The sequence below is a fragment of the Notamacropus eugenii genome, chromosome 4, assembly GCF_028372415.1.
Source record: "Notamacropus eugenii isolate mMacEug1 chromosome 4, mMacEug1.pri_v2, whole genome shotgun sequence".
In the NCBI taxonomy this organism is placed as follows: domain Eukaryota; kingdom Metazoa; phylum Chordata; class Mammalia; order Diprotodontia; family Macropodidae; genus Notamacropus; species Notamacropus eugenii.
Genome location: NC_092875.1, coordinates 7,227,773 through 7,253,083, shown reverse-complemented (window position 1 = coordinate 7,253,083; position 25,311 = coordinate 7,227,773). Strand labels below are relative to the sequence as shown.

Genomic DNA, 25,311 nt, shown 5'->3' with positions numbered 1-25,311 from the left:
GAAGAGGCCGAAAGAGCCCTTCAGGGGGGGCAGCACAACTCAGAGCATGAGAGGGGAGCGTGTGGAGGCAGGGAAAGAGGGAGCAGGTGAGGGTCTGAGGAACGGGAGACTTAGAGGGAGAGGGTCATTGGGGAAGGGTTTCCCAGGGAGAAGAGCAGGGAGGGAGAAAGGGAGGAAGGGGCCAGAAAGCGAAGTTGTTTCTGTCCTGTGCTCACCAAGCACCTCTCTGGAGCCTAGAGCGGAGGGCATAGGGGGAGAAGGCCTGGCAGGGTTTTTGTCTCACTTCCCCCTCAGTCTGTGTCACTGTGTACAGTAGCACTACTATCCCACACTAGACAGTAATAATCAGCCTCATCCTCACCCTGCAGCCCAGAGATGCTCAGGGTGGCTGTGTTCCCTGACTTGGCACCCGAGAATCTGTCAGGGATCCCCGAGGGCCTTCTGTTAACATAATATATCACCAGCTTAGGGGCCTGACCAGGTTTCTGCTGGAGCCAGCTTACATAGTTGCCAACAGTTCCATCCCCAGCACAGGAGATGGAGGCTGTCTCTCCCAGGCTTTTGGACACTGACGGAAGCTGAGTCAGCACTAAGGAGGCCCCAGAACCTGCAAGGGAAGGAAAGAAGAGATTGGTCACAGGCAGGGGTCTCTTTCCCTCAAGGGGATACTGACCCCTGATGCAGCTTCAGGATGAGCTCCAGTCAGTAGTATTCCTGACCTCAGACACTGTGGGGCCTGAGTCAGAGGGAGCAGTCCCTGGGCAACCTCACCTGTGTAGACGGTCAGGAGGGAGAACAGCAGAGAAATCCAAGCCATGGTTAAGAGCCTCTGTGTCCTAAGGATCCCCAGATGAGGCTGGGCTCCCCCAGGGCTCTCTTAAGACCAGCCTAGGCCCTGCTGGGAGGAGGTCCCCACATGCAAATCTGCTCATGCTCTGGACACCTGAAAGAGGGGCCTCACGTGGTGACTGACTGTGTGGGTTCCTGAGGCAGAGGGGGCAGGTCCTTTCTCTGGCAGGGGAGGGTAATAAAAGCCCCTGAGGTCATTTCTTCCTCTGAGATTCTGGGATTCTTGGAGCCAGGTTCCTTCCTCCCCAGGGCTATGTATGATGCTGTAGGACCTTGTCACTGTAACTGAATTGCTTTGTCCTCTAACACCTTCCCTGTGCCCTGGGGCATTCTCCCCATGGACAATCCCTCCCTCCCCCATGCTGCCCCCTCCCCCATTGGTAAGTTCCCCCAGACCCTGCTCGGGGACAAGCCAGACTTTCTCCCCTTCAGCTGTGCCTGGGACTCTGGAGGATTCAGGAGCACAGGGAATGGGGCTTAATCTCCCCCATCACTGTGGGCTCCTTGCAGAAGGTGTTTTCCAATTAGGATGTGAGCTCCATCAAGGCAGGGACTCTATTTATCTGCACTGGAGTCCCCAGCCCTAAGTACAGGGCCTGACACATGAAGGGATTAAGAAATACCTGTTGCCTTGCCTGGCCTCTAATCCAGAGCTTCCTCATGACCATCCAAAGGAAGAGCTATAACAGTGAGTGGACCCAGCTTCTGCCCCCACATCCCAGGTCTTCTGCTGCTCAGGCCTCCCAAGAGGAGGAAGGAAGTCAGGCACGTCCTCACTCTGGGGTCCAGTTCTCCATTGATAAAAGGACAGGGATTGGACTGAAGTGTCTCTAACTTCCCTAACAGCTCTGGCCTTAAATGATCAAGCCCAAAAGTCCTGTTTTCATCTGGAATTCACCACAGACTCCAAACACTGAGGCCCTTGGGGAGACAAAATTAAGGGCCTAAGGGATTTGGGAAGTGTTTCCTAAAAAGGTGGGGCATTGGGAAGGGTAGCTCTGCATCTGACCCCAACTCAAGAGGAGAGACTGGGACTGCATAGCCAGGTGCACCTCCCCAGGACACAGGGCAGGAGACCAGGAGCTCAGGGGCCAAGAACCCCAGGGGGCATTGACAGCTCAACTCAGAGCTTCCAAAGACCACACAGCTGGGGCTGGTACCCACAGGCTCTCTTATCCTTCACGGGCCACAGGCATGCAAAACGTCCCCTACCTCAATCTCTCCTGAGTGCCTGTGGGCTGGTCTTTGGCTTCCACCAGAGCAGAGGCTGAAGGGACTCTGGGGCATAAGCTCCTGGCTCAGTTGCGAAACTGCATCTTATCCAACCGTGCCCTCTACAGGCAGAGGCCGGTAAGTACAGCTTCTTCAGGGAAGTACATTCCTGTTATTTTCAATGTCCTATGGGAGTGTAACACCAGGTAATATTACCCTGGAAAAAAAATATAACAGCATAGGAAAATCCAGCAGCCTGGGTTTTCAAGGCTGAGACAGCTGGAGATTCCTGGAGGACTTCAAATGAGCTAGGATTTCACCTCCTAGAACACTGTGAAGAATCTTAACACCTTTTTGACAAAGATATTGGGAACCAATGAGCCTGGTGAATGACTCAAAAAGACTCTCAGGGCTAAAAAACAACCAACATTGGAGTCCAGTGGTAAGGACGAAGTTGAATGAATTTTCAGGAGATCTCATTGATGTGGTTTGTGGTTTCCAGTTAGACAATACAGATTAGGATTATCAGAGGAGAGAGGACAGAAGCTTGTGTGTTAGTGGAGTAACAACAGTGGAAAGTGCAAATGTCTTTAGAATCCAGAGTTCCCAGTCCCAGAGAACACTGTTGTGGTGGAGAAAATGATGAATTTGCAGACTTGGAAAAATACGGACAAACTAAGATTTATGAAAGAAGATGTTATTCACCCTCAGAAAAACAGAGGGTAGATAAGTACAGTATAGTCTTACATAGATGCACCTGAATGCAAACATTTATACATGAGTATGATGGCAGATATCTGAGTATATGTATGTGTAAGTATATGTCTGTGCACAGGTGCCTGCCTTTATGTGTATTTGTATATCTTTCTGTGTATGTGGTAGTATGTGTATATATAAGCATATATGTATGTATGTTTATGTATATGTACATATATACTTGTCTGCATTTAATTATGCCTTCTGGGGTGGGAGGGTGAAAAGAACAAATTAAAAAGCTCACAGCTGAGAACACAAGAAAAATTACAAGGGAAGAAAGAAAAGATGGACAGCTCTCAGTGCAGTGCATAGCATTTATTATACAGGCTTTCCTGAAATGGAAATTTCTTGCTGCATATTTCGAATCCTCTTCCACATTCTGCTGTGCACATTACAATTATTTTTACTTTCCTCATTTTTTATTGTTTTCACTTTGGCTTTTAAATTTGTTTCTTTTTCTTTGCTTAGTTTGTGTTTAAAAAAATTAGAAACATTAAGTTGCTATTCTCTCATTGAGACCTTCTTCAATGAGCTGCTTCTGTGTCTGTGTCTATCTGATATTTTGCCCTTTTTGTCTGAAAGAACTCTTTTTGAGAGATATTTATAAGCATCATATCATTTTATCTTCACAGCTATCATGAGAGGTAAATGTACATGTTGGGGATAGGATTTGAACCTGGATCTTCCTGGATCCAGGCCCCTTACTTTATTCACTACATCACCTAAGTACAATGTGACATTCACAGAGCCCACCTCAGCCCTGAATACCCTGGCACAATTCTGAATGGCGCAATACCACAGACTCTCCACATGGAAGGCAGAACCAAAGTATTTATTCAGACACCAGAAAGACAAATTCATCACAGTGACAAAAATCTATACACAATAACAATGCAGAGAACAACACCATTCCCAAGCCTCCCCCTGCTAGGCTTCCCAACACCAGGTCCATTGAACAAATCACAAGCAGGCTCTCTTAAACACAATCGCAATCTCTCACTTACACTAGCCAGAAACCTGATCGCCTGCATCCTTCCTAGCTCTGACTGCTCTCATGACTGTAATGGCAATTGAAATGGAAAGGTCTTTGTCATTCATTAATGGGCCCATATGACCTGTTTGAATCACCTGGAGGCATGAGACACATGTGGTGGGAGGAGCTTGCTGAACAAGTGGAACAGGAAAGTTGGAGCAGAACCGGGAAGAAGTGAGTGAACAAGGTGAAGGCAGAGAAGAGGGGACACAGGTAGGCAGGCAGACATGGCAAGACTCTGTCTTTTGAGTGTTTACTGGTGAGAAGGTCTTGGCACAGGGTTGGTGGAGGCTTGGGAATGTCTTTGCTTCCAGTGGTGATTATGTTCTTCTTGTAAATTCTTGATCATCATTACAGATTTTGCTTTCTGGTTCTGGAATTTGGCTTCCTAGTGTCTAAATAAATATTTATCTTCTGCTTTATATATGGAGTATCTTTATACATTATGATTGACAACTGTGCCAGCATATTCCTAGTCACCACCAGCGCTGTGAATATTGCCTTGGTGATATATTTGTTGTCATGAACAGGATCTCAGAGTATAAAATCTCTATTTGGAGGCAGAAAAGAAGTAGAGGAAGAAACTAGTATCCCAGGTTGGGATGACTGAATGTATTTTTTCACTCACTAGAGCATGGGTTAAAAGCATTGGACCCTGTGATAACCGGGAAGCAAGGATACAGGAGGGGGAACCAGGAGACTTGGAAAGGTGTTTGCAAGGAATTCCAAGTAGCCTAGGGAAGGAGTGGAAGGGGTAAGTAGGAGAGGATGAATTTTATTAACAGGTTATAGTATTATGTGTAAAAACAGAGAGGAGCTACTGAAGGAAAGCATTCAGATGGAAAAAGAGTTATCCACTTTGCATGGAATTCTCAGTCTTCAGACTCTCCTTTAAAAGATCAGACTCGGGTAAGGGGGTCTCAAATGGGAGAAAACACTGTTCATTTAGCTCAGAAGAAGCTGAAGGTTGACAAAAGAAATGCACATTCTGACCTTTGTACAGACCCATTGTAGTTGCCACAAAGAGATAAGGAAGCCAGAGCAAGGAAGTGAAATAATGTTAGAAGGAGAAGTTTCTCAGGCAGAAACATGCCTAATAGAGGCAGAAACAGGAGAACCATGGAGGTAACACAGTGTTTAGGGAAGTAATTGAGGATTAAACTCAGCAAGAGGTCACAGATATTTTGAATCAGTTCTGCCAGTGGATGGGAGAATCATTAAAAACTTGGATGATGAGTATCAGTGATGAAGGGGCCACAGGAGCATTTATAGATAGTGCGGACAGATTGAAATTTATAGCTGCGAGAATCCTTTTGTACAGAAAACTTTTACAGATTGCAATACAGAAGGAGGTAAAAATACAACTGATCTGTTACCTTTGGCTGCAGAAGGGTGCAGTAGCCAGTATCCTACTGACTGCGTGTGGCCTAGGGGAGACAGACCCTGGCATTCAACTGGGGACTGTATAAGAAAGTTAAAGGAGAAGTCATTCCCCAATTGACAAATGGTCAAAGAATATGAACAGGGAATTTTCAGAGCAAAAAATTAAAACTATCTATAATCATATGAAAAAATGCACTAAATCACTATTGATTAGGGAGATACAAATCAAAACAACTCTGAGGTGTCACATCACTCCTATCAGATTGAAAAACATGATAAAACAGGAAGATGATAAGTGTTGAGGAAGAGGTGGGAGAGTTGGAATACCGATACATTGTTTGTGGAGCTGTGAGCTGATCCAACCATTCTGGAGAGTGATTTGTAACTACATCCAAAGGGTTACAAAAAATGGACATACCCTTTGACCCAGCAATACATTTCTGGGACTCTATCCCAAAGAGAGCATAGAAATGGGAAAGGGTGCCACATGTACAAAAACATTTATAGCAGCTATCTTTGTGGTGTCCAAAAGCTGGAAGTCAAGGGGATGCCCATCCATTGGGGAACGCCTGAACAAGTTGTGGTACATGAATGTAATGTAATACTATTGTGCTATGAGAAATGATGAGCAGGAAGACTTCAGAGAAGCCTGGAAAGACTTATATGAACTGATGCTGTGTGAAAGCAGCAGCACCAGGAGAAATTTGTTCACAGCAACAACCATAGTGTTCGAGGAATTTTTCTGCTAGACTTGGTACTTCATTGATATGCATGGACTTCAATAATTTTCAATGGACTCTTGAGGTGAAACACCTTCCACCTTCAGAGAAAGAACTATGGAATTGGATCTCAGACAGAAACAGACCATTTTCTTTTGTATTATGTTATGTTTTGTCTTGTTTGATGGTTTCCCCCATTCAGTTTAATTCTTCTATGCAACACGCATTTAATAGGAAGGTACATGTCAGACCTGGATAAGATTGTAGACTGTCTCAGGGAGGGAGTGGAGAAAGAGGGAAGAGTAAGGGGGAGGGAGTGACAAAAAATCTAAGGCACATGGAAGTGATTGTGGAGCACTGAAAACAAATAAAATAATTCAATTTACAAAATAAATAAAGAAAAAGAAAGTCAAAGGAGGAGTTAATGATGATTGCCATAAGGATCAGAAAAGGAGATGGGTACTGTGATACCGCCTTTGCAGTTTGTCCTAGGAATATAATATGAAGACAGGTTCTCCTATTTGTAAGCATTAATTTATAAACACTTAATGATTTTCAATAAGCACTAAAAATTAGGGAAGTAGAGCACCCTCTCTCTGAGGTGCTGGACAAGATTTCACAGTTAAGTGACTTCGGGGACTGGGGAAAAGACAAAATTCCTAAGAAGAGAGGAATAAATAGTGTTAGAAGTGAGCCCGTCTAACAAGCCCCCACAGTGAGAAACATGCTCATCTTGAATAAAGAATAATACCTGTTCTGAAATCAGGAAAACTTCTATTAATCTTTACATCCATTCCCCCTGAATGGACGCATATCCTCCCCAGCAAGGTTACAGGACGAATACAACACATGCAGAAAGATGGAGTTTTTATACTGTTTTCTGAACTTTGGGTCTCCCACAATACTGTCCCCTGGCTCCATGTGACTCCATGTTCTCATCTCTGATAGGCCATTCTTCACACAGCAACTTGGGACTGCACATTAGTTTCTGACTTCAATCCTGTCTATGTTAGGTCACAACCTTTGTCACCTAGAAATGTGGAAAACAGAACTTTCTTGTCTCCCTCAAAATCCCCCTCTTTTCTTTATTAAAATGTCCATTTTCACACGTAAATCTAATCAATAAACATCACCTCCCATTCTTTCCCCTGTGAATTCATCCCTTCTTCTATCTCTCCTTTATATAAATATGGGAAAGGAGCAAAGTTGACTGACACTCACAAATTACAAGGGGTCAGTCCTCTTTCATAAGTACAGATACAGAGATTCAAAAGGAACAGGTAAATTAATGACTTGTCCTTTTAGAAGTTCCATCTAATACAACAGTCTGGGGAGGAGCATCATCTGATGCAGTTTTCTGGTCTGGATGCTCCTTTAAGTCGTCTTCAGCACAGCATCTCTGCATCTTCTTTCCTTCATCTTTTTGTTGAAATTCAGGTGTCCATGCTTCTACAAAACTGACCTTGATACAATTTTAGATGACCATCCCTAAGTTTTATACACTTATCACTCATGCATAATCAAAATTGAAACTTTAGCCAATTGTGTTGTTTAAGAAATTCACATTAGAACCCAGTTTTTGCATTAATTTGCATTAATTCGCTGTTCATTTCCCACATCAGGAGGATGATATTTCACCAAACATTCAATAACAGGCTCCAGTACTTACATAAATACAATAAATAATCATTTTTAACACAGTACATATCACATCATAAAGCAATTCGACCTCCTGGTCACATGATGCTTCTTTTAAAGCATTTGCAATATAGACCAAAAGCATTTTTATTTTTACATTTTCCAGCTGAGACAAAAATAAGAATGACTATGCATGCTAACCTCATGAGCCCTTGCCTGAATTGTTTCCATACTATTATTAAGAATTAAAGGCCCTAAATTATTTTTGTTAAGTCTGAAATTCTAAAACTAATAACTTAATTTTAGACTCAACCTCAGATGTTCCCCTACCAACAATCTATTATTTAATCAATCTGGTATTAATTTTACAAAACTTTTGACTTTAGGAATTTACCACTGAGTAGGGACATTTCAGGAAAACAGCATCCCCTTAACTTCATGTCAGTTCCAGGAAGGAGTAGATTGTCATTTGGTATTCAGCCAGGCTTAAAGTCTGTCAGGTATCAATGGGGAAATTAGGTCAGGAGAATCCTACTGCAGCCTAGGCTGAACAGAAGTTTTCCTAACTTTCCCATGAGATCACATGTTTGCAGTTCATAACAGCATCTCACAGGCTTACTGGCATCATGAATCAGTGTCTCAGACTGCTTTTCTTCCTGTCCATACCTGGAGGTAGACTCAGCAGAACAGTCAGTTAACAGTCCCATAAAATCATAAAATAGCAAGCTCCAATAATCAGTTTCAGACATGACTACAATTTCACATTGGCTAAGGAACTTCTTTTGAAGCAAGTCTTAAGTAGCTTACATGCCTTTCTACACATGTTCTAGTTCCTGATTAAATAACAATCACAAAATCAAATTTACCATCAAAACCCTAAGTTATTGCTCTAATACATTTACACCTGTTTTCCAAACTACCCTATCCCTTTCTAATCCTGCTCAGACTGAAAGAAGAGCTGGACATAGAAGTTCAAACAGTAATTTCAGCTTACGTTCATGGAATGAATTCAAATCAAAACAAATATCTAACTTCTTCATTAATGCAAAATATTACCAGAGGTTACCTGCCTCTAAGAAATTTAGACCGAAATTTTTTCCTCAAACTAAAAGCGTCTCTGATTTCGTCTCAGTAACTTGATTCAGTCAATTGTATTTACCCAATTGCTCTTTGTAACATGTAAAGACTTTATTCCAAGTTGGGACTTTTGTCCCTTAATCCTAAGGAGTTTTAGTCCCATTTGTCTAAAAGGTCCCTGGAAAATCTCATCCTAAAAAATTCTTGGTTTTCCCCTCGTGAACTGGCTCTCCTGATGCCCATGAGCTTTTCTCTATTACTATGCCCAAATCTGTGTTCTACTCCCCACTCTTAGTCCTATCATTCTGAATCCCAGGTTACTGGCCACTCTCATCAAGACCATTCCTAGAACCTCCAGACTGCCTGGGACCACACAGCCTCCTTCCCCAGAGTCCATCTATAAGAAAGGTACATCTTCTTTTAGCATTGCAAATGCTCAGATCCCCTAAAAATCCACCTAATATTGAGAAATCTCAAGAAGGTATTAGCTTCTGTGGTTGAAAGAAGGCTTGGGGTGAATTCATTTGAGTGGGATTCAGCATGTTATTTTGGGTTCCCAAGTACCCCTAACCTCAACAATTCCATACAATTACAGTTAACTCTAATTCCCAATCTTGTTCTATGGAATAATGATTCAACCTCACATTTATACCGTGGTTTTCTTTCCTTACCTAATCATTCCCATTACATTCAGAAATAAAGTTCTGTTTCAGGGATTTTGTCTTTCACAAGGTGATACCACAATACTCATTTACCCCATTAATTGAAAACAACAAAATTCCACTACTTGCATTGTGCTTTCATCTAACAGTATCTGCTTGGATTATAGAAACGTGCCATGTAGATGAAAAGCAAGGACCTAATCGGATATCATCTCCACCTTATAATCAGACTCAGAAATAGCCAATGGGAAAACATCGCATTTCAGAGGAAATAATAAACAACTTTAGCTAAGTTCCAGTATGTAAAATGAACCTACGTAAATCATCTGCATTTCTATATATTACTAACAAAACCCAACAGAAAGACATAGAAAGAGAAATGCCATTTAAAGTTATGGTAGACACTATAAAATATCTGGCAGTCTATCTGCCAAAACAAGACCAAGGAGTATATGAGCAGAACGACAGAACACTTTCCCACAAATAAAGTCAGATCTAAATAGCTGAAAAAACATCAGTTGCTTATGGGTATGCCAAGTTAATAAAATAAAAATGAAAATTTTACCTGAATTGATGTACTTATTCAGTCCAATGACAATCAAAAACACAAAAAATTATTTTCATGAGGTAGAAAATACAATATCAAAATTCATCTGGAAGAATTAATGGTCTAGAATATCAAGGGAATTAATGAAAAGAAATAGTAGGGAAGGTAGTCTAGTCACACTAGATTTCAAATTGTATTATAAAGTAGCAATCACCAAAACCATTTGGTACCAGCTAAGAAATAGAGGGATAGATCAGTGGAATAGGTTAGGTACACAAGACACAGTAGTCAGTGACAAGAGCAGTCTACTATTTGATAAACCCGTGGACCCCAGTGTCTGAGACGAGAACTCAGTGTTTGTCAAAAGCTCCTGAGAAAACTAGAAAATAGGGTGGCAGAAACAGGGCATCGAACAATGTCTGACACTGTATACCTGCATAAAGTCCAAATAGGTATAAAAAGTGGGTGTAAATGCTGATACTATATACAAATGGGGGAGCAAGGAATAGTTTCTTTGTCAAAATATGGAAAATGGAGGAATTTATAACCAATCAAGAGACAGGGAACATTGTGAAATGCAAAATGGATAACTTGGATTACATTAAACTGAAAAGGTTTTGCACAAATAAAGCCAATACATCCAAAATTAGGAGGGAAGCAGGAACCTGGGAAAGAATTTTTACTAGTGTCTCTGATAAAAGTCTCATATCTCAAATCTGTAGAGCACTGAGTCAAATTTACAAGAATAGAAGTCATTCCTGAATTGATAACTGGTTAAATGATATGAACAGGCAGTTTTCAGAGGAAAAAAATTAATGCTACCTATAACCACATGAAAAAATGCTCTAAATCACTATTGATTAGAGAGATGCAAATCAAAACAGCTCTGAGGTACCACATCATACCTATCAGATTTGCTAAAATGACACAACCAGGAGATGATAAATGTTGGAGAAGATATGGTAGAGTTGGAACACTAATTCATTGTTGGTGTAGCTGTGAGCTGATCCAGCTGGATGTGGAGAGCAATCTGGAGCTATGCCCAAAAGGCTAAAAAGTGACCCAGCTATATTTCTAGAACCGTATCCCAAAGAGGTCATAAAAATGGGAAAAGGACCTCCATGTACAAAAATATTTAAAGCAGCTCTTTCTGTGGTGGCCAAGAATTAGAAATCTAAGGGATGCCCAACAACTGGGGAATGGCTGAACAAGTTGTGGTATATGAATGTAATAGAATACTATTGTGCTATCAGAAATAATGAGGAGGAAGACTTCAGAGAGGCCTGAAACGACTTATATGAACTGATACTGAGTGAAATGAGCAGAAGCAGGGGAACATTGTAACATTATAACATTGTAACATTGTAACAGTAACAGCCACAGTGTGAGAGGACTGTTTCTGATAAACTTGGCCCTTCACAGAAAACATTCCCAAAGATCGCTTGAAGCAAAATACCATCCACATCCAGAAAAAGAACTCTGGAATCAAAATGCAAAATGAAGCAGATGATCTTTTTGCTGTAATGCTTTGTGTTGTTTTTTTCTCATCATAGTTTCTCCCAATTGTTTTAATTCTTGTAAGCAACATGACTAACGGGAAAATAAGAATGTTTCTGTAGAGCCAATCAAAAATTGCATGCCTTCTTGGGGAGAGATGGGGGAGGGAAGAGGAGTGCTCCACCCCCTGGCAGAAAAGCAGGGAGGGAAAAGAGGAGGAAGGGATCTGTGGGACCAGGTGGTTCTGTCTGGTGTTCACCAGCCATTGCTCTGGACCCCAGAAGGGAAGGCATAGGGGGAGCAGCCCTGGCAGGGTTTTTGTCTCACTTCCCCCTCAGTCTGTGTCACTGTGAGCACCAGTACTATAATCCCCCACCTGACAGTAATAATCAGCCTCATCCTCAGCCTGGAGCCCAGAGATGCTCAAGGTGGCTGTGTTCCCTGATTTGGAGCCAGAGAATCTGTCAGGGATTCCTGAGGGCCTGCTGTTGGTATTATAAATCACCAGCTTAGGGGCCTGGCCAGGTTTCTGCTGGTACCAGTGTACAGAGTATCTACTAATTCCATCCCCAGTGCAGGAGATGGAGGCCGTCTCTCTCAGGCTTTTGGACAAGGAATGTGGCTGAGTCAGGACAATGGAGGACCCAGAACCTGCAAGAGAAGGAAAGAAGAGATTGGTCAGAGGCAGGGCCCTGTCTCCCCAAAGGAATGCTGACCCTTTCCACAACCTCAGCATGACCTCAGGCCAGGCCTAGACCTGGTGTGAGACACTGTAGGGCCTGAGTCAAAGGGAGAAGTCCCGGGGTAGCCTCACCTGCGTAGACAGTCAGGAGTGAGAACAGCAGAGAGATCCAAGCCATGGTAAAGGTTTCTCCCAGAGCTTGGTGTCCTGAGACTCCCCAGCTGGGACTGGGCTCCCCCAGGGCTGTCTTAAGACCAGCCCAGGCCGTGCAGGGAGGAGGCCTCCACATGCAAATCTACTCCTGTTCTGGACACCTGAGGGAGGGGCCTCAGGAGTTGGAGAGACCACCCAGACCCTAGACTCCAAACCTAGGACATATTTTGAGCCTGAGACGGCCTTAGGAAGTCCTTCTGATGGCGTACAGGCTCTGGAAGTGTGGCAGACAGTTGAGTCAATTTTTGGGGGATCTGGGAATTGCTGGGTGAAGTAATCATGATACCCCAGCAGTTGTTTCCCACCAAGACTTTAAATGTTCCAGCATAGCCATCTATATACAATTAAGCCAGAGACCTAGGATGGATAACAAGCATTAATTGCTTTTCACGGCCCTGACTCACTCCCCATAGAGTGGGGCCCCAACCAGGCTAAAACTTTTGAAACTGAAAACCAAATTGACCACCCCTCCAGCATTAGCTCTACCCCATCTAGAAAAACCCTTTCACTCTGTATATTGATGAAAGAAGAGGACAGGTTTTGGGAGTCTTAACTCAGGCCTGAGGACCTGGCCCCTGCAGATTGCCTACTTCTTATATCAGTTAACCTCTGTGGCTGCTAGGTGGCTTTCATGTGTCCACATGCAGGGTAAGTGTTAAACAGTGACTTGGACTGGTTTGCACATTTTTAGTACATGAGGATGTTGTTCAGATTCAGGGGTCTAAGGAGACTCTGGGGTGTCCCTTAAAAAGTAGGGGCATTGGGAGGGGCAGCTCTGCATGTGCCCCCAGTTCAGGGGAAGGGACTGGGACGGCACCATCAGCTGAGCCTCCCCCAGGGCAGGAGACCAGGAGTTCAGGGGCTAAGAGCCCCAGGGAGGCATTTCCAGCCCAGCTCAGCCCCAAACTCATTCCAATGTCTCCCTCTGCTGGCCTCAGGACCAATGGCAGCCCCAGGGAAGGTTGGGAGGAAGGTCTTTGATTTTAACTGCCTTCCCCCTTTGAGCAGAAGGTCCTTAAAACAAGGGACAATCCTTTATTTCTCTTAAATTTATCTTTCCAACTGTTAGTACAGTGGAAGAAGGAAAATGACCCTTATGTACATTGTTTAGAGAAACTCTTCATGGTGGTCAAAAATGTGATTAGAATCTCATTTTCCAGACACAAGGCATGGATTCCAAGGTAGTAGAATATGAAACATTATTTAATAGAAAATAAATTGTCCTCATATACAAATAGACAGTTTGCAGAGGAAGAAATCCAAATTATCAACAGTCGTATCAATGTAAGCCTGCTTTAAATAAAAAAGAAAATAATTCGCAAGATGCTGCAGCTCTCTAGGAATATGGTGGGATAGGACAGTAATGTCCAGCCTCTCCAGATTTCCTCCACAAACAAGATGATAATAGTATTTTGGGGAGAAAATAGAGTAGTAAAAAGAAACCATCGTAGGGATAGAAGTGTGATCTTCCTGGGACAGTCACAGAAGATCTGAAGAAATGTCCCTGTGAAGAGTAAACACCTGAAACCTAGGTCTGCTTAAACGGCAAGCAGGAAGCCCTGGGGTTAACTGAGTTGGAAGGCTGCCTCAGGCCCCATCCCAGGAACGTTTACTCCAGGGACAGTGACAGGAGTTGGGTGTCTGTGCCAGAGGAGATCCAGGGAACCTCTGCTGAGAAGGAATGTTAGACCCTGCTTTGGTGTGGAGACATGGTTGGGTATGAGAAGGAACAAGCATACACCAGGAGAATGCAGAAGCGCTGCGGCTGGGACTCTCCTACCTGCTGGCACTATAACAGGAGGATGGAGTCCTTGGTTTCCATTCCAAGCTAGAGGGGAGAACTGAAGGAGGATGTCACTCCAGAAGCAGCACCCTTCATGCTCCAGGACTAGAGGTGATTACAAAACCTAAGATGCTACAAATAAAAAAATAATCAACAGGCAAAGGAGAAAGAACCCAACTACAGAGAATTATTATGGGAATAGAGAAGACGAGGGTTTGTCTTCAAAGAGGATACTAAAGAAATAATCTTCTACCCTAAAGAGTCACCTGCCCTAAAAGAATGCATAGAAGAATCTTAAAATGACTTTAAAAATCAAATGAGAGAGATTGAGGAAAAATCTGAAACTAAACAATAAGAACAATAAAAAATCAAGATTATGAAAAGAAAGTCAACCAATTAGAAAAAATATCCAGAATCTTAAGGAAGAAAACCAACTCTTTGAAAATTAGAATTAGGCAAGAAGAAGCTAATGAAGTTATAAGAGATCAAGAAATAATAAAACAAAATATAAAGAAGGAAAAAATAGAAGATAAGGTGAAACATCTCATAAGAAAAACACCTGATCTGGAGAGCAGATCAAGAAGGTAATACATAAGAACAACCAGACTACCTGAAAGTAATGATCAAAAAAAATCCTAACACATAAAACAAGAAATAAAGAAAATTTTCCTGAAGGATTAGAACAAGAGAGAAAAGTAGAAATAGAAAAAAAATCCTATTATCATCTAAAAGAGATATTATGAGGACAAAGTACAGGAATATTATAGTGAAATTCTGCAGTCCTCACCTTGAGGATAAATCATTACCACCCACAAGAAAAAGAACCATTTTAACATGGTTAAGCACCCATGCAACTTCTGTACTGAAAGTCAAGAGCAAAGCCAGAGATTTGAGAACTGATTTCCAGAAATTGTCCAGGACTACTAGCACGTATGTTGAACCCAGAACTCCATCCTCCCTCAAGGTACTTTGTTTCTTCCCTCTCCCTTCTCCCCTAAACTGAACATATAGCAGTGCGGTATCCTTGAAACACCACCTGAAAAATGTGCTCCAAAAGAAAGGAAATCGTGAAGCATGGTTTTGTTTGCTGGAAGAAAAAAAAAAAACAACAGAAGTGAATCCATTGAAAGAACAAACCAGATAATTTTCTTCCTTCAAACTCAGAAATGCTCCAAAAAGACCTTAGAGGGAAAGTACTTCCCCTTCTGGCCTGCAGTAGACATCTGTCGTGAATAGGGAGAGAGCCTATCTGCATCCAAAGAGTTTGCATGGGAAACACTGCCTTTGTGGACAACAGCTACGCTTGGACCCAACTAAATGGGGAGAGATTCTGAGAAGGATAGGGAGGGCACCCTCCTTCCATATCCTACTGCTGCCCCCACCTCTTCTGAACCACATTGGCCAGGAGAATCAACAGAGACAATTCTCTGAGCCCAGCCTCACTTATGAACAGGGGCATGGCACCTGCTGAGAAAGATGGGTCAAGGAGCTGGCCTATGTGCCAAAGATTCCAGAACCCAAGGAGGAGCTCCTTTTCTCAACCTGGGTCCAAGAGTGGCCCCAAACCCACCTAGGACTGGCCAGCATCAGAAGGTGAGCTTTGCTTACTAGGAACTTCTGAGGATGTGGGCAGAACCCTCAGTAGCCATGAAAGCACCACCTCTCTCCAGTTTTGAGGAATGCTTTTGTTAATTGATGAATGCTTCAATTCATGTTAGCTCTTAAATTCCCAGGCTTTGTAGGCTGCCTGCGGATTAGGTGTTGAGGTATTCCAGCCACCTTAACAGGTACAGATGGGATAAAATCCTCCCAACCCCCAGAGTGGGGTAGCTGAACCAGAATACACAGAAGTTTCTTTTCTCAGAGAATGACAAGAGGAACATAGTTACACAAGAAAGACCCAGAATTCAGTCCTGGATAAATGACAACACCTCTAAGTAATTTCCTCTCCTTCACTCTCTTGGCCCGATCTTCTCCAGTGGTCTTGGCCATTGGGAGCCCTGTGCTGGGAACATCCACCTCTTGGTTCATAACTCTATATGCAGCTTCCATGCAATGGTTCACAGTATGAGTAAAAGCTTTTGTTTGGACAACATACCTGTGAAATGGGAGCAAGCTGAAGGACCAAACCTTCAATGGCTAGGGAAGGAAATTGGCTTGGAGAAGCTCTGAAAGTTTCTTTTTCCGTTTTTGAATAGAAGAAAAATTGTACTGAAATGTGTTTATTAAAAGATTAACAAAAATAAGTTTCTGAACCCCAGGTTACAAATACTGGAAGTACAGTCTGGAGGATCATTCATCAGGTGTACTATAGAAAGTGGTCCTCCATTGGATGGGGACAAGGAGGAGGTAAGACTAGATCCTGTTTTCTCCAACAGACTCTAAATTCTCAACTCTAATGTTTCCTAATAATAGGAAAAGACTAATTGCTATTAGCTGTGAAGATGGAGAACATTTAGGGTTAAAACTGGAGGGTTAGGGTTAGGGTTCCAATTATATCTTTCAGAGGGGAGGGGAGAGGAGGGAAAGATGGGAGAGGAAAGGAATCATTTGGGCTGGGGAAGTGAGAGACTAAGGTATTTTTTGCACAGGGCAGCCAAGTCAGTGTGTGTCTGAGGGAGGTCTCCCTGAATCTAAGCCTTTCCCTCTTAACTATGCTTCTCTGCCTTATTGTCTGATATATGCTAGGAAATCATAAAGACAAATTTGAAAAATATACTTTAGCTTCATTTTTGCTTTTAAAAGAAAGTACTGCCTGGCCGCCATAATGTCTTTATTTATATTCTATCATAATGATGATGTCATTCAGGATAAAGTCATTTAAAGTCATCATTGGTCATATTTCTCAGTTAAATGTGCTGTGTTGCCTTTTTTCTTTTTTTGGGAGGAAGTTGCTTCTTTTATTAAATGGAAAAACTAGCATTTAAATGTTATGTAAGCATAACCTACATAAGTAACCATTAACTTTAATTATGATCAAGTTCCACTAATTCATTTACTTAATTGTTTATAAAGTCCACTCTTCAGATTAATTCAGCAGCATTTTCTATTCCATTCAGCAAGGGTAGAAAACATTGATTTTCATATCCATCTATCTGACAGAGGATTTTTACATCATTAATAGTTGCAGTCATTTTCTTTTCTTGGTCAAGTTTAAGTAGGTGGTATTCTGACATTGAGAAATGAATCAAGTCTTAGGAAATTTAGACTGATTATTTGAGACGTAAAATGTGCTTAATTCAGTTTTAAATTCAACTCTCTACCTTTATACACACCCTGGATTTAACCAACCATCTCTGTGCTGGAATTTTCCATCAGTTTAGTGTTGTCCGAAGCACAAAATCAATAAGTGATGGGATATCAGCTTATGAAGTAACATGGCAGGACAGGAGAAATCTTCCTCTGAATGTTCAGGAGGGCAGAGATTTATACTTAGCTGAAGAGTCATCATTTTTGCCTGTGACAGCATTATAAATTTTGTCAGGCGTCTTGGAACAAGTAGGTGTAGTCTGTGGTGTCACAGTGTGTCCAAACCCTTGGTAGTGACCCAAGGGTGAAGATGGCAGAGAAGAAGCAACAGAAATCTGGTCTTGAGATGATGATAATAAACTTGTATTTTCACTTTGTTCTTCCTCATTAGGAAAAAACATTTTACTACGATGATCCAGGACTGTCCTTCCAACATTTCTTACTTGTTCAGATATATCATCGGTAATATCTGAAATGTCCCACGTTGCAAGAAAAGAATTGAAGCATGAGCCTTCTTCTGCCTCCTTCACATAGGGTTTGTAGGAAAAACTGCAGTGATGAGCAAAGCAGCAAAGAACATCTCAACACAGGTGAAGAAATCTTGTAGACCTAGAGCCACAGCTTAGACTGTCTGCCATGCCCAGGTATGCTTTTCAATAATAACTCCAAATATTACCAGCAGGGCAATGATTGCTGGTTGCCAGAAGGAAACAAAAACAACCATCTTTACCAACAGGCTGAACTGGAGTCAGTTCTTCCCTCATTACTTTCTAAAACAGCACAAGGGATTATACAGCAAGCAGCTGTGATGCGTTGAGTCAAAAAATCAAATGTACCACCAAAACCCTAAGTTACTGCTCTGTTAGATTTACACCTATTTCCCAGACTACTCTATCCCTTTCTAATCCTTCTCAATCTGAAAGAAGAGCTGCACATATAAGTTCAAACACTATTTTCAGCTTATGTTCATGGAATGAATTCAAATCAAAGCGAACATCTAACTTCTCCATTAATGCAAAATATTACCAGAGGTTACCTGCCTCTAAGAAATTTAGACTGAAATTTTTTCCTCAAACTAAAAGCGTCTCTGATTTAGTCTCAGTAACTTGGTTCAGTCAATTGTATTTACCCAGTTGCTCTCTGTAACATGTAAAGACTTTATTCCAAGTTAGGACCTTTGTCCCTTACTCCAATGGAGTTTTAGTCCCATTGTCTAAAAGGTCCCTGCAAAATGTCATCTTAAAAAATTCTTGGTTTTCCCCACGTGAACTGACTCTCCTGATGCCCATGAATTTTTCTCTATCACCATGCCCAAATCTCTGTTCTACTTCCCACTCTTAATTGTATGAATCCGAATTCCAGGTTACTGGACACTCTCTTCAAGACCATTCCCGGAACCTCCAGACTACCTGGGGCTACCCCAGCCTCCTTCCCCAGAATCCATCTGTGAGAAAGTTACATCTTGTTTTAGCATTGCAAATGCTCAGATCCCCTAAAAATCCACCCAATATTGAGAAATCTCCACAAACTTTTACCTTCTTTGGTTGAAAGAAGGCTTGGGGTGAATTCATTTGAGTAGGACTCAGCATGTTGTTTTGGGTTCCCAAGTACCCCTAACCTCAACAATTCCATACAGTTACAACTAACTCTGACTCCCAATCTTGTTCTATGGAACAATGATTCAACATAACATTTATACTTTGGTTTTCTTTGCTTACCTAATCATTCCCATTACATTCAGAAAGAAAGTTCTATTTCAGGGATTTTATCTTTCACAAGATGATACCAGAATACTCATTTACCCAATTAATTAAAAAGTACAATTGTGCTTTGCATTGTGCTTGTATCTTAAACTATCTTTTTTGATTATTGAAACATGCCATGTGGATGAAAAGCAAGGAACTATTTAGATACCATCTCCACCTTATAATCAGACTCAGAAATAGCCAAGAGGAAAACATCCATTTTCAGAGGAAATAATAAACAACTTTAGCAAACTTCCAGGATGCAAAATGAACCCACGTAAATCATCTTCATTTCTGTATATTACTAACAAAACCCAGCAGAAGGACATAGAAAGAGAAATGCCATTTAAAGTTATGGCAGACACCATAAAATATCTGGCAGTCTACCTGCCAAAACAAGCCCAAGGAGTATATGAGCACAACTACAAAACAGTTTCCCTACAAATAAAGGCAGATCTAAATAGCTGGAAAAACATCACTTGCTTGTAGGTATGCCAAGTAAATAAAATAAAAATGAAAATTCTACCTAAATTGATTTACTCATTCAGTTCTATGACTATCAAAAACACAAAAAAATTTTTTTCACAAGCTATAAAATATAATATCAAGATTCATCTGTAAGAATTAATGGTCCTGAATAATGAGGGGATTAATGAAAAGAAATGCTAGAGAAGGTGGTGTAGTCACACTAGATTGCAAATTGTATTATAAATTAGCAATCATCAAAACTATTTGGTACCAGCTAAGAAATAGATGGGTAGATCAGTGGAATAGGTTAGGTACACAAGACACAGTAGTCAATGACAAGAGCCGTCTACTATTTGATAAATGCAAGGACCCCAGTTTCTCAAATGAGAACTCACTGTTTGTCAAAAGCTCCTGGAAAAACTACAAAATAGGATGGCAGAAACAGGGCATAGAACAATGTCTCACACAGTATACCCGCGTTAAGTCCAAATAGCTACACAGAGTAGGTGTAAATGCTAATACTACATGCAAATGGGAAAGCATTATTTGTCAAATTAATGGAAAATGGAGGAATTTATAACCAATCAAGAGACAGAGAACATTCTGAAATTCAAAATGGATAACTTTGATTACATTAAATTGAAAAGTTTTTGCACCAATAAAGCCAATGCATCCAAAATTAGGAGGGAAGCAGAAACCTGGGAAAGAATTTTTACTAGTGTCTCTCATATCTGAAATCTGTAGAGCACTGAGTCAAATTTACAAGAATAGAAGTCATTCCTGAATTGATAACTGGTTAAAGGATATGAACAGGCAGTTTTCAGAGGAAAAAAATTAATGGTATCTATAATCACATGAAAAAATGCTCTAAATCACTATTGATTAGAGAGATGCAAATCAAAACAATTCTGAGGTAGCACATCATACCAATCAGATTGGCTAAAATGACACAACCAGGAGATGATAAACGTTGGAGAAGATGTGGGAGAGTTGGAACAGTAATCCATTGTTGGTGTACCTGTGAGCTGATCCATCTGGATGTGGAGAGCAGTTTGGAGCTATGCCCAAGGGGCTATAAAGTGACCTGGAAATATTTCTAAGACTGTATCCCAAAGAGGTCATAAAAATGGGAAGAGGACCTCCAGGTACAAAAATATTTAAAGCAGCTCTTTCTGTAGTGGTCAAGAATTAGAGATCTAGGACAAGCCCAAGAACTGGGGAATGGGTGAAGAAGTTGTGATATGTGAATGTAATAGAATAGTATTGTGCTGTAAGAAATAATGAGCAGGAAGACTTCAGAGAGGCCTGAAAGGACTTAAAAGAACTGATGCTGAGTGAAAGGAGCAGAAGCAGCGGAACATTGTAACATTGTAACATTGAAACAGTGTAACAGTAACAGCCACAGTGAGAGAGGACGGTTTGTGATAAACTTGGCCCTTCACAGAAAACATTCCCAAAGATCGCTTGAAGGAAAATACCATCCATATCCAGAAAAAGAACTCTGGAATCAAAATGCAAAATGAAGCAGATGATCTTTTCTGCTGTAATGCTTTGTGTTGTTTTTTTCTCCTCATGGTTTCTCCCATTTGTTTTAATTCTTCTATGCAACATGACTAATGAGAAAATGTGTTCAATAAGAATGTTTTTGTAGAGCCCATAAAAAATTGCATGCCTCCTTGGGGAAAGATGGGGGAGGGAAGAGGAGTGCTCCACCCCCAGGCAGAAAAGCAGGGAGGAAGAAGAGGAGGAAGGGATCTGAGGGACCAGTTGGTTCTGTCTGGTGTTCACCAGCCATCACTCTGGAGCCCAGAAGGGAAGGCACAGGGGTAGCGGCCCTGGCAGGGTTTTCGTCTCACTTCCCCCTCAGTCTATGTCACTGTGAGAATCAGTATCATCATCCCACTGCAGACAGTAATAATCAGCCTCGTCCTCAGCCTGGAGCCCAGAGATGCTCAGGGTGGCTGTGTTCCCTGACTCGGAGCCAGAGAATCTGTCAGGGATCCCTGAGGGTCTGCTGTTATTATCACAAATCACCAGTTTAGGGGCCTGGCCAGGTTTCTACTGGTACCAGTGTACATAGTAGCTACTAATTCCATCCCCAGTACAGGAGATGGAGGCCATTTCTCCCAGGCTCTTGGACAAGGAAGGTGGCTGAGTTAGCACATAAGAGGCCCCAGAACCTGCAAGGGAAGGAAAAGAGAGATTAGTCAGAGGCAGGGGCCTCTCTCCACCAAGGGGATGCTGACCCCTCAAGAAGCTTCAAAATGAAATCAGGGCAGGATTACGTCTGGCCTGAGACATTGTGTGTCCTGAACAACAGGGAGGAGTCCCTGAGCAGCCTCACCTGTACAGACAGTCAGGAGGGAGAACAGTAGAAAGATCCACTTCATGGTAGAGCTTCCTCCCAGAGCTCTGTGTCCTCAGGCTTCCCTGCTGGGGTTCAGCTCTCCTGGGGCTCCCTTAAGACCAGCCCAGGCCCTGCAGGGAGGAGGCCCCCACATGCAAATCTGCTCCTGTTCTGGACACCTGAAGGAGGGGCCTCAGGTGGTGACTGACTGACCCTGTGGGCTCTTGGGGCAGCCAGTGCAGATCATTCTTCTGGCAAGAGAAGGTCATTAGGACCCCTGAGGTCATTTCCTCCTCTGACATTCTGGGAGTCATGTTCATTCATCCCTAGGCCTGTGTCTGACAAGCCAGTACCTTGTCACTGTAACTGAACTGTTTTCTCCTTCTGGACCTTCCCTATGCCCTGGGGCCTTCTCCCCATGGGCCATCCCTCCCCAGTCATGCTGTCCCTTCCCCACATTGGTGAGTTCCCCCAGGTCCTGCCAGTAACTTCTGCTGGTTTAAGCTGAATAAGTTCTGCCTCCTTGGCTTTTTCTGAAAGCCTGTATCTGTTTTCTGATTGGTAAGGGCCACCTGCAGTTTTTATTCAGTAACCTTAGGGACTAATGACCTTTGTGAACACATAAGCTGTCTTGTATGAGTTTCTGACCTTCTTTATCTGACTGCTAGGTCACAACTGATCAACTCTCATCACTGATAGTTTTGACTCCATGGAAACAGAACTCCTTTCTCTATTTCTCACACTCTGTATAATGACATGATTCGCAAACTTGACTTTGTTTTCGTGAGGGAGGGCTGTGCAGGCTAAATGGTGCAGGAGTCAGGAGGAACTGAGTTCAAATCTCACCTCAGACACTTGACACACACTAAGTGTATGACCTTGGGTAAGTCACTTAACCCCAAGTGCCTCATCCTGGGTCATCTCCAGTCATTGTGATGAATGTCTGGTCACTGAATTCAGATGGCTGTGGAGAAGTGAGGCTGACGTCCTGCACAGCCGTCTCTCATTCAAAACAAAGTCAAGTGCAAGTCATGTCATCATTTCTCTGATGGCAGAGTCTTCTTCATCAACGAAGGATGAAGACACACATACTGAATCTTGGCCTTTGAAGGTCTTCAATAATCTCAGCTTTCAGATCAAGTGGAGCAATTTTGCTGAAGTGACAGGTTTCTGTTAAAAAGTCCAGAAGTAACTCTCCATTTTCATTACTTACAACAAATCAATCTGATATATTCATTGGGGACAGAAGGTCAAAGCACTGACATTGAATTTCCAAAGTTTCCAGAGTTTGAGTGATATTGGAGGATGTCACATAGAGGCAGGGATCATGTGAGGGTAAGTGGGATCCATACTTTTTCCACAGTTTGTCCCAACCACGGGTTCCTGACACAAGAATAATAAGTATCTTGCCCTTGGTATCCAGGAGACTGTGGAAAAATTTCAGAGTAGCTGGGATATTTTTTATATAATACAGCATCTCAATCATGTGAATAAAGTTCCATTTCAAAGCTCTTTTTTCTCTGTCATTCTGTTTTGATATTCAAATGATGCCTCCTGATGCCAAGCAAACTTTATGTTCTTGAGGTTTGATGCTGTGGCTACATGCTCTTTGCATTTGTTCAGCATTTGCTTCAACTGCTTCATTGTTGATGTGACTTCCTGAGTAGTGAGCTTGAACTTGAGAATTTGAAGGTCAATTTTCCCTGCTCCACCACCTATGCTTAGAATGGTAATTTCTGGTTTTGTTTCTCTCATCCTTTGCTATAACGCCTGGAAGTTTCTCCTCAATGAAGTTCTGCATGCCCTGGTGCTCCATGGAATTAGCCAGAAACCGGCAAAAAGCCTCAATGTGTCTGTTATGATCAGAAAACAAGTTCCTCATGGAAGACACCATGTTTGGTTTTCTGAGAAAGGTAGAAGGGAAAGGGAAGTTTCTCAAAGCTCTGAAAGTTTCAGGGGACACTGGAGCACAAGAGAACTGAAGTGCAGTGGGAGAAAAGAAACATAAGGGAAAGTATTTCCATATCTCTCACCTCACTGATCCTGGAATAGAAGAGATGATAAGAGTATGGGTTTTTCCACCCTCACTTTCTCATGTTTTTCTTTTTCTTTTGTCCTTGTGCATATAATTATAACTGTTCCACACCCAGAATAATAATCAACTTCATCCTCAGCAGGGAGTCCCAGTCATTCAATCCCTCCCTGTTTCCAGAGTCGGAGTTAGAGAATTAGGCAGAGATCTCCAAGGACCAGTCTCTAGAATCCTAAGTCAACAGGAGAGAACTGGCAAGGTTTCTACTGCAGCAAGATACAAAGCACCGTCTCTCAGTACCGTCCTCAATACCATAGAGATCCAGAGGCTGACTGAGTGAGCACAGAGAAAGAGAGAGAACCTGGAAGAAAGGGAAAGAAGGGCTAGAGGGTTCTGTTTCCCAAGAAGATCCTGACCTTCCAGATGCAACAGGGTAAACTTGGGGTCCCTGAAAGGAGCTGAGCTGGTGCTGGAGACTCTCAGAGCCAGGTAAAATAGCAAAGATACCTAAGTCATCCACTGCATCCCATGACATGGCCAGTACTCCTGACTTTTGTCCTAACACTGGAAAAGAGAGGGAGACAACTCTGCCTCAATTAAATCCTATTCTCTTGCAAATCAAAACATTGACCATGATGTCCCTGGTCCTCTTAAAAACTAGGACACCATCTTCCATATCCCTGTGGATCTTATCTCTTCCAAGGAAGGGAAGGTCCTTGAGGGAAGAGACTGCTTTACTTTTGTTAGAGTAGCTTCACCACCTGGAATTTAGGAGCAGGTCCTTAAGAAATGGTTATTTTTTGATTGTTTCCTTTATTTTTTAGAATATTTTTTAGCTTATGAGTCAGGTACTTTGAATTTATCAAGAGAAGCTTACTCTTTGCTTAGTTTTCTTGTGTGTGTGTGTGTGTGTGTGTGTGTGTGTGTGTGACATGGTTGTGTGTCAGGGTATGGAAACTTGTTGGAAAAAGGGCACAGAATTTCAGTGTGAAAGAATATATGCCACTGAAGTGGTCATTTGAGTGGTCAAGAAGAAGACATTTCATTGGACTTTTCACACATAGCTAGCCTATCCCTCACCCTCATCATACATTTTCCCATAGAGTGTCTTTTGTTCTACGTTTTATGTACAAGTCAGCATCACTAATGTACTGAAACTGATTTTCAGGTATGCGGCTCTTCATTGTTCCTTGGATCCCATGAAATTTTATGTTATTTATTTATTTTTAGTTTCCAACAGACACTTCCACAAGATTTTGAGTTACAAATTTTCTCCCTATCTCTCCCCTCCACCCATCCAAAGAGAGCATTCGTTACCCCTTCCCCCAGTCTGCCCTCCCTTCTATCACAGTCCTCCCTTGTCTTATCCCCATCCCCTCTATTTTCTTAGAGAGCAAGATAGATTTCTGGACCTTATTG

General features: G+C 42.1%; 1 pseudogene and 2 gene segments (V, D, J or C); all 3 read right to left on the bottom strand.

Annotated features, from left to right (window-relative positions):
• Nucleotides 1-275: 275 nt before the first annotated feature.
• LOC140498043 (immunoglobulin lambda variable 3-25-like) lies at nucleotides 276-878 on the bottom strand. The segment is given in 2 exon segments: nucleotides 276-607; nucleotides 772-878. Coding segments are annotated over 2 exon segments (363 nt in total).
• A 10,814-nt stretch (nucleotides 879-11,692) lies between these two features.
• LOC140498879 (immunoglobulin lambda variable 3-25-like) lies at nucleotides 11,693-12,295 on the bottom strand. The segment is given in 2 exon segments: nucleotides 11,693-12,024; nucleotides 12,188-12,295. Coding segments are annotated over 2 exon segments (363 nt in total).
• Nucleotides 12,296-20,172: 7,877 nt separating this feature from the next.
• Nucleotides 20,173-23,754, bottom strand: LOC140498878 (histamine N-methyltransferase pseudogene; annotated as a pseudogene).
• Between the last annotated feature and the right edge of the window lie 1,557 nt (nucleotides 23,755-25,311).